The following is a 9,975-nucleotide window of genomic DNA, read 5'->3' as shown; positions in this document are numbered from 1 at the left end:
GTTGCGGTGGCAGCGCAGAGAGTGCTGGCTGGCCTGCTCTGCGTGCTGGGAGTGCCACCGCTGCCAGCACCTCCCTGCGCCGCCCCTGCAGGGCACCGACAGCGTGTCCCACCACACAGAGTCGTAGGGGATGAAGGCAGAGGAGGAGGAGGAGTTTTACTTGTCTGGCAGTCTGTCCCAGCACCTGCAGCAGGGTCTCCACGGCACTCTTGGGTCGCAGGGTTATGCTGCGGCTTTCACACACCATCTGTCGAGAGGGAAAGAGAAGGAGGAGCAGGGGGACAGTTCCTGGGGCAGGAGTCCCACCTATGGACTTCAGTGCAACAAGGCATGAGCGCTAATGAGGGGATTCGCTGATGGTAATATAGAAGTATTACCTGTGAAGGAGGGATTTGTGGAGGCCATGGGCTGCATTACCGTGGATTCCTGGATACCTGTGTCAGGGCTTCAGGCTCCAGCTTGTCCTCTGAGTGCTTTGCTGGGGCCACAGTCCCAGGCATGAGACATTCAGTGTCAATGCTGGAGTGAGGGCATCCCCTTGCCCTTGGTCCCCATTCTACCACCAGTGTCTGCACACTCTTGCCCTTCTACTGCTATGCAAAGCCTTTCCTGTTGGGAGGGTTTGGTTGTGAGATAAAAATAAAAATGGCAAAGAAAGGGCATCAATGAACCCAAAAGTCGTCCCCAAGGAGAGAGGGACGACAGAGGTGAAAGGAGGAGATCCTTAAATGTACTTTTTTTTAAAAAAAAAAATATTGTTGAGCTTATTGTAGCCTTAGCAAAAACTAAGTTATTGTTTGATGGTCCTGATTGAATTTTTTATTTAGAAATTAAATAAAATGGCCCCAGGAGCAATGCTAAGAGAGATTTGGCCATATCCAAATTGTTAAAGCTTATGTGAGGGGCAATGGAAATTCAGTGCAGCTGGTAAACCCGAAAAATAATAACAAAAAACAATACACCTCTGTGTAATAGAATGCCTTTCATATGACAAGTATTCCTAAATGCTTTATATAGAATTAAAAACAGATTTAATTTGAAGAACAGGTAATTTTGTTTGTTTAAGGGAAAGAAAAACATAGGACATTAAACTGAACTAAAGCTGGTGTAAATCAAAAAATGTTCAACTAAAGTCACGTGGCTTAAAATATAGATACTGTAAAATACTCAGGATTGTAATGTGGCCCATAGTATTTTACATTTACAGTGTGTAATTTGGACCCTTTGGAGGAGGTCAGGTAAAGGATCTCCTCACTACATCCTATTTCCCTTTTGTCTTTAAATTGAATATATTCATTTCTTGTGTTCCTTCATTTCTTGCTTTTGTCTCAACTTCTGCTAAATTCTGCTCATTCCAAATATTTCCTCTTTTAAAACTTTCATAGTCAAAGGAGGGGGAAGCAAGAGGAAAAAAGTTACTTGTCTCTTCCATGTCTTTCCTGACACACTCCCCCACCCCACGCCCCGCCAAATCCTATTCTCCTCCCAAGAAAAATGAAAAAAGGCCTCCAATTAATTTAATGGAACTCCCTGGCAAAGAAAAATAAAGAGACAGTAGAAAAGGAATTAAAATATTGATATTTTTCAAAGAAAATACCCCAAATTTAAATAAATTTTATGCATTTTTTTGTCAAGAATAAATGGTAGAACTGGAAAAATTCTATAAAACCTTTGTTTGCTTAAGGCCACTCAATTTTCTCATTAAATTTATAAACAAATTTAATTAAAAGAAACACCAAAGCATTTTTGAAATAGAAGTGTGTGTTTGAACCATTTAAACCTCCAACATTTGCTCAGGGTATGAATACCTAGTTTAGAAATTAAGAGAATCTCTGTGGTGTGTCTTCTCTGCATAGGTGCAAATTAGACAAATGAAAAAAACCCTATGTTTCTTACAGAAAGCATGCTAATTTAGCTCCAAAGAGATACAAATGCACATTTTTGTATTGAAATAAATATGCCTTTTATCATGAAAGGAGAACTGACCACTTGTGGCCCATTGATGTAGTTCTCAGTGTTTGCACTGGAGGTCTCACTAGCGTTTAATGAACGTGGCTCTCTTGGCTGTCAAGCTTCTGTGCCCGGGTTGTAATCAGCACAGCCCCTCCTTCTGCCTACTGGAATTCTTCAGGAAGAAATAGCAGTTAATGTGGAACATATCCTGAGTTGAGGGTAAGTCCCACCTCTGTAGGATCCCAGGAAAATTTGTGGTTATGTATGCAATGTTGAGGAGCAGGTTCAGTCCCTGCAGGATGGTACTTGATGAGAGATTTCTCGTGACCTTCCCACATGTGATGTAGCACATTGACTGTGGTTTTTTGGAGTAGTGCTACTTCCATTATTCTCTATGGTCACCTGCAAAGTGTCCTTTTGGGCACAATGTGCTGTATTGCTCTGGGACGTTCGACTAAACACACACAAAGTATGTGGGCCTTAGCTTTTCCAGGACAGGCATCCAAACTTAGTGGAGAGCTTAGAGGTAAACTGTGTTTCTGTGTGGTCTGTAGTGTGACAACCTCTGCTTCGTGCGCTCCATGCACTTGGCCACAGTTTTTTGTGGCTGGTTCTCTGGTAGGGGAGCCCCATGGAGAAACAGGATGTGCATTTTAATATTTTAGAAGTTCTTGATGTTTCTCAAAACCTTGACTGTAATGTCACAGTCATAATGAAAAGCAGAGATGCTTCTTGATTTTTTTGCCTCCATACTGTCTATTTAAGTGGATATTGTGAAACAGACTCTGAGGTACATCAGGGTTTGCTGCAATGAGGGCCATAGGAAATGTACACCTCCATTTGTAAGTCCGTATTTGACCAGTTTGAGGTAGAAAAGGCATGGGTTGAATGCTAGTTAGAAGTTGGGGGGGGGGGGGGGGGAGGGAACAAAACAAAAAAACTCCCATCAAACTACCTAATAGTTTGTTTCTCTACAAGTATACCTATCTATCATGCTTTTGTTAAAGGGAGAAAAATAAAAGCTCCTCCCCAACACAGATTTAGTGTCCTGCCCATCTACTTCTGCTTTCTGTGGTCTTGACTATCCTGTTGGTATCGCTGCCCTGCAGTGAAGTGGGTTGTTGCTTCCTCTGGAGGGAAATGTCTCTCAGGGTAATAAAGCAAAACCTGTTTCTGTTTCCCCAGAGATGCTGTGAAATATCTTCCCTTCAGAGCAATGAGTCACAAGATAGGTCTTGCCCTGTTGGAAAGTTACCCATTTCTATTCCCACTATATTTAAATTAATGCCTGGAAACTTAGTTGAATACAACTGACTGAGGAACTTCATACTTCACTGAATCTGGTCTGATTGACAAAATGAATTTGGGGTACCTCTTCTGAGATAGCTGAAAAGTTTTGATCATTCCTCCCCAGTTTTCTTCAAATTTCTAGACGTTATGAATATACAGGATCTTTTTTATTTACATCTAAGGACTGGTAATGTGGCTTGCATTTTACATTTATTAACGTAAGTAAAAATTTTAATAAGGTATTAATAGACATACATATAATTAATTTAGAGTCTTCTTACTATCTGATCCTTTAAGTGCTGTGTGCCTCTTTTAGTACCACACATGTCCATTTATTTCAAGAAGAGCTGTATGATATTTGCATGAGGTCATCGTATTGTGTTTTTATTGTCATGAATTTTCTTTGCATGTCTCATCAAATTATTTTGTTCGCTTTGTCATCTTCCCTTATTCCAAGAAACTCTGGTGGATAATACTCTACCACTGACTTAAAAACTTGTCTTCCTTCCTGGGTAAGAGAAACACAGGTGAGATAACAACTTTCCATGACATTACGTATTAGAGCTTTTCCTGTGAGCACGGATAGCTGTTTGCTTTTGGGTTTAGCAGGGCTGAGGCACCATGAGGGCTGGGTGTCAAAAGCCAAGTCAAAAACAATCAAAGAACACTGGCTTAAATCTCTTTCCTGTGAAACTGCAAATTGCTTTCTGGTTTCTTGGAAACGTTTCCATAAAAATGTCTTCAAGCATTACCAAGGATGAAGTCAGAAAGGTAATTTTAGTTTATTTAAGGCTGCACAAAGATAGAAAAAAAAAGGAAATGCTGTGAAGAAGGCAAACTTGGGGATTTTTTTTCATTCTTCGCTCTTTGCCAAGCTGAGTACAGAAAAAAAATCAAATTTTAATTCTGAACCTTTTTGAAATTGAGTGCAATAAAATTTCTTCCAGTTTCAAACCCAGTAAACATGAACTCATTTGAAGCCTGAGTCAGAACAAGTGCCATACTCTTTAGCAAAGAGTTTAGAAGTCCGTCTTGGGGCTGACATGTCATTTCAATTGTTACTTAAGAAAAAAAATAGTAGTGATCCCCTAAAGTAAGAGATCGTTTGATAAGGAAGATAAAAAAACCAAAAGCTGCCACAGGAGATGGGTTTAAATCCTCTCAAACAATTCTAAGGTTTGAGCTGTGGAAAAAGACACAAATGACTCCACTCTTCACAAAATGCTCTGTTTGATATAATACAGCCCATAACGTTTTGACACATTGCTAGCAGTCACATGACACTAGCTAGACAACATTTGAAATACCTTATCCAAGGTGGTGTGATTCCTGGAGCATTCCTGCAGAGAGCTCCCACGTCCTCAGGAGGGCTTCTGCTCACTGTGCGGGAGCAGCAACACGGGAGGCCAAAACAGTGCCTGGCTCCTTTCTGGTTTTTCTTGCCTTGGCAGCTGCCGTTTGCACGGCAATTGATTTAGAATAAATGACATTTCAAGTGCACATTTCTTCTTCCACCCCTTCTAGTGTGCAAAAGGGGTAGAGTAACAGGAAACGATTGATAGATTAGAGGAAGGACCCTTCAGAAGAGGGGAAAAGCATGAAAATTCTCTTCACTGTTCCCAGACAAGGTAATGTTCATACAAGAACACGTGGGACAGCAAGAACGCTGCTCCCCTCACCATCTTTTGTTCCCTCCGCCCCACTTCACATGTCCAGGAGAAAGACACGGGCTTGTAGCTTCTTCACTGCAGTAACCAAGAGCCTCATGGTGATGTTCTCTGCTTTGTTCTAGATCTTTTGCGGGGAAAAGTTAAGAGCTGTACAGTTCTGTTAAATTTATGCTCTGTGTCCCTGTTTACCTTCCTTTTTCTGAAACGCACCGTTTTGGTGCTGCAGCAAGGTGATGCCTTGGCTGGTGTGGGCGTAGTTCGTAGCACTTGGGGATTTTGTGACAATCGGAGTGTGCTTATGCCAAAGAAAGAAGGAGGAGACAAAGTAAATATCTTCCGTTGACGGTGTCTCTGTGGCACTGAAAAGGGTCAGGTGCGGGAGCAGTGCAGCACAGCCTTCTAGGCTGGACATGCCCTTATTTCGGGCAGCGGACTCCGCTGGCTCCGGCACCAGGTTTGGCAGGATTCACCTGCCGGCCCCACGCCCTCCCAGCTCTGCGGGAATGACGGGTTTTGCGCGTCCTGGCGTTTCGGGGAGCTGGAGCACCCCGACACACGTCCCAGTGTGGCAGCCCGGTGCCGAGGAGGGGGCACGGCGGGCCTGAGCCTCCGAGCGGGGCTGGGCAAGGCAGGAGCCGCAGCCGGGAGCGGGGCACGCCCGGCCCGGGCTGACCCCGCCGGAGAGAGGGGGAACCCCCCAGGCGGGGGGGAAGGGGGGACGGAGGGGATGGAAGTCGCTGCGCGGCGTGTCCCGCCCGGGGAGGGAGGCTGCGGAGGGGCACCCGCTGCTGTAATAATAAGGGGGCCAGCGGGAGACTGCGAGACCACCGAGTGCGAGGGGCAGCAGCGCAGGAAGCCCGAAGGGGGCTCTGCCTCCCCTGCCGGGTCCCGGCGCTCCCGCCGCGGGTGGGGCCGGTCCCGGGGCTCTCCCGCCGCCGGATGCCCAGAACCCTTCACCCCGCACCGGCCGGGCTGCAGGAGGAGGAGGAGAGGAGGAGGAGGAGGAAGAGTAGGAGGAGACGGGGCGCTTTCACTCCTGCTGACTGCAGAGGCTGAGGCAAGAGACAGAAAAAGGAGGAGGGGAATAAAAAGTAAAGAGGGGGGAGAGAGAGTGAAAGAAAACTAAGCCCAGCTTTTGCCGGTGCTGCTTGGATTGGATCTGGTTTGAGTTTCCTCTCTGCTGGCTTGAGGAGCAAGAGAAGGAGGAGTGGGGGGAAGTAACTCGCTCACTCTTCCTCTGAAGCTTTAGCAAACGTGCTGGTGCCTGCGCTGGCGGGGAGCTGCCCGGGTGCAGTTTCCTCGCAGCTTATTGCTCTCAGTTTCTAAAGAACTGCCTGGACTTCTCGAGGACCTGGAGGAAAAAGACATCACAGACCTGACTGTTGCTCAGTGCCTATAGACTTGACACTTTTTTTTTTTCTTTTCCTAGGGGATTCTTTTTTAAAATTATTTTTCTCCCGTGTCTCTCAAAACAGCAGTTCCTTGAGTGGCTTTGAAATCCGTTGCTTCCGTAACAACTTCAGGAGATATTTTTAAAAACTTTCCCCCCACTCCTGTTTTCATTGCCAAAAAAAAAAAAAAAGGAGAAAAAAAAATAATCCTTTTGGGGGAGGGGAGATGATCGTGCTGATGTGGAATAAGTGCTCCTGCTGTCTCCTCTTACTAGCCGCGGTCCTGATTGTGGAGAGCTCCCAGCTAGACAGCTCCAGCTCCAAGGTGAACTCCATCAAGTCCACCCTGATGGGGGAGGCTCCAACTCAGGCAACCAACAGATCTACAGGCATCCACCAGGGACTGATGCTTGCTAGCAGTAAGAAGGGCAAAATGCTAGAGCAGATGGGAAAACCTCCCAAGCACTATCACCGGCAAGGAGAGGTAGGACATCACTTCATTGCTCGAGTGTCTGTCCATCTGTGTACTGTATGTAAATAATTGCTAGTCTTTCCCCCACATTGTTTCCAGAGCTTTAATGTGCTAAATTAATGAATTTACTACATTGGGCTTTCCTGGGACAATATCATCTCATAATTGGTGTTAAGAACTGTGCAAGTGGGAGTTGGGAGGTTTAAACCATTCATTTCTCTCTAATGGTTAATAACTGATGGAAGAAAGAGCAATCTAAAAAACTGTCATCTTCAGCATTTCTTTGTTTGACTCCTTCAAAAGGCTGCCAGAAGCAAAGGAAGAAATTTCTTGTTGACTCTCAAGACAATAAATGAGTTGAATTTGAATAGGTGAGGAAAATTTGAACGTGAAGTAAAACTTCACAGCAGTGAAACAAACTTGGTTTTAGAAATCACACCTGGCTAGTTCATCTTTGGTATCTTGATCCTTGGTGAGAATAAAAAAGCATGATATGCTAGTGGTATAGTTTAAGGTATAGTCATTTGTTTAGTAAGACAGAAAACAAATTCTAGGTTTCTTGTACACAATATGCTTGTCCACAATATAGTGGTTGTGGAAATTTTATTTGGTTATGAGACTTTGAATGTAAAGAAGAGAGAAAAGGTTATAGAAAAAAAAAGATTATGGGGGGGGAAAAAAAAAGACCCTGACTTGCTTGTGCAGTCTTCTTTCCTCTCTACACTGCCTGGAAACTGAAAGTCTGGTAGAAAATAATCTTCATTCAACTATCTTTGTGCTAAGGTATAAAGCAACATTTTAAGCCATCAGTCCTGTACTTCCCTCTCAAGTCTTAACTTGGATGGTATGAATGTTGCAGGTTGTGATGTGGAAGGAGGTAGACTTCTTCAGAAAATACAGATTTTATTGGGTCTTATTAGTATCTCTAAATGCAGCTGCTTTTCATAAGCAAGAGTGTAGCAGCAACAGAGCTGCCAACATTCAGCACTAAAAAGGCAAAATGCTCAATGCCTGAAGGGTCTGTACTTGCTTAAATTTTCCTTATAGCAGCAGAGAAGCTGAAAATTCAAGTAATCCACTGAATTTGCCAAAGTGTTTCACATCAGCTTCCTAATAATTGAATGTTATCATTTGGTTTTGTGTGCAGGCTTAATAACAGTAGTGGTAGTTTTATTTTTTTGTGTGTGAGAAATTTGTTTTTAAACTCCTCCAAGCTTTCTTTCCCTAGCCACTCAACTGTTTTATAATTTACCCAGAATTTGGTTGCCTCTCCTTACCTCTAAGCAAAGTTTAGCAAGAGATGCTGTGATGATGTTTCGTATTACTAAAGTACTGTGCTCTTTTCTAGTTCACGTTGTACTAATTACTCTGTTGAATCACCTTGAGGAGATACATATGTTCTCCTTGGATTTTCTTTTGTTTTCAATGTGTTCACAAAATGTCAAAATACAGGTCCTATTTTCCCACTGAGTGTTAGCAGTCTCGTGAGTTTTGTGAGTCTGTGCTGCACAGCCTTTGCCTTTTGGGGAGGTCTTGCCACCTTCCGCTGTGTACAGCATCCTCAGTGCTTCAATGTGCATTCAGTGCAATGTTGACAAGAATTGATTGTAATTCACCCAGTTCCTGAAAAACAATTTGTGCTGCCCACCGGTTGTATTTGCAAGATTTACCCCTAACTTGCCAGCCTGGACTGGGATTTTCTGGGCATTTTTAGTTACTGGCTTGAACTCACAAGGCACACTTCAAGTGAAAGACAGCACTGTAAGTATCTGTAGTGGTAGAAGAGACGTCATGCATGTTAAGATTTCATGTTTGTAGCATAAGCAAAGACCCCCAGAGAATTGGTGGCTGTGACTCCCAGGGAGCGAAACCTGACCTCCCATCAAGGGCTGTCAGCACTGAATTTACCCTCTCTCCCTGACATTCTGTCCCCAGATCCTGTGTGGCCTCACACAGATTTATGTGAAAATGACACAGATTTGCTCCCAATAATTCTAGATGCTACTTTTGGCCATCTGCCTGAAGCAACGCAGTTAACTCAGAATTGCAATAAAAAGAAGAAAAGAATGGAAAAGACAAGGAAAACAAAATGAAAGAGAGGAAAAGAGAGGAAAATAAAAGAGAAGAGAAAAAAGAGAAGAAAGGAAAAGAGAGGGAAGAGAGGAGAAGAAATGAAAAGGAAAGAAAAGAGAGGAAAGAAAGAGAAGGAAAGGAAAGGAAAGGAAAGGAAAGGAAAGGAAAGGAAAGGAAAGGAAAGGAAAGGAAAGGAAAGGAAAGGAAAGGAAAGGAAAGGAAAGGAAAGGAAAGGAAAGGAAAGGAAAGGAAAGGAAAAAGAAAAGAAAAGAAAAGAAAAGAAAAGAAAAGAAAAGAAAAGAAAAAAGAAAAGAAAAAAGAAAAGAAAAGAGAAAAGAGAAAAAGGAGTATCTTTTGTGAAAATGTTTTCTCTTTGGTGATACTTCCAGCTGTAGGGCTGGTAAGCCGCTGCATTTTTTAACAGTGGTGTCACGCATATCAACCATTTGACATGACATTTTCATAATCTTTTTTAAAGTACTCTCTTATTATGTTAGGGCTTAATTTGTTTAGATTATGGGACTTTGCACTGAGGTTTACCATGCCACTTGCAAAACAGCAGGCCTATGCTTTTCTTTCTAAAACAATCTGTTGAATTAGTGGAATTTGTAATGTCTCAAAAGTAAGTGTCTTTTGTACCTTGGCAACATTAGATGGTGAGTTGAGTGTCTTGTTTACCACTAGGAAATAGTTTTAGTAAGGACCAAGGATGTGCAAGTTAAAGAAAAATTAATAGAATTTTGCTGTTGTGATGGCTCTGAGCTGTGCTTTCAGCTCTGCACATACACGTGGTGGAAATCACCAAAACTGATGAAAGGACCATCAGCCTACAACCTATTTGCTTTCCAATTATGTTAATTCTCGGGACTAGGAACAACTTGGGAGTGTTTAATCAGCAATAAATCAACTGATACAATAGTTCATGGCTTATCTGAAGTGTTGATGTTTTTCAGCTGGTAGTTACAGTGCTTCTGCCCAGAAAGGGAAGATCCAGCGCTCTCTCATCAGGCAAAGTTCCAGTTCAAATTAATGAAAATACTCACATGAGCAAAGCAAGCTGATCCAGCTTGCAGAGAGACTGGCAGGGCAAATGTGGATTTTAGTAAGACTTAACATTTTTATGTCT

At 43.0% G+C, this 9,975-nt stretch overlaps 1 protein-coding gene across 1 annotated transcript in view; it reads left to right on the top strand.

Annotated features, from left to right (window-relative positions):
* The first annotated feature begins 5,911 nt into the window (after window positions 1-5,911).
* Window positions 5,912-9,975, top strand: part of DKK2 (dickkopf WNT signaling pathway inhibitor 2) — a 41,103-nt gene continuing 37,039 nt past the window's right edge. Inside the window, exon 1 of the mRNA XM_048305140.1 lies at window positions 5,912-6,788. Within this exon, the coding sequence (XP_048161097.1) occupies window positions 6,531-6,788 (258 nt within the window). The 5' untranslated portion in view covers window positions 5,912-6,530. The remainder of the gene's footprint in view (window positions 6,789-9,975) is intronic.

This window comes from Corvus hawaiiensis, chromosome 5 (assembly GCF_020740725.1).
Source record: "Corvus hawaiiensis isolate bCorHaw1 chromosome 5, bCorHaw1.pri.cur, whole genome shotgun sequence".
NCBI lineage: Eukaryota > Metazoa > Chordata > Aves > Passeriformes > Corvidae > Corvus > Corvus hawaiiensis.
Note: the sequence above shows the minus strand (reverse complement) of the source record. Positions and strands in the feature narration are given on the sequence as shown.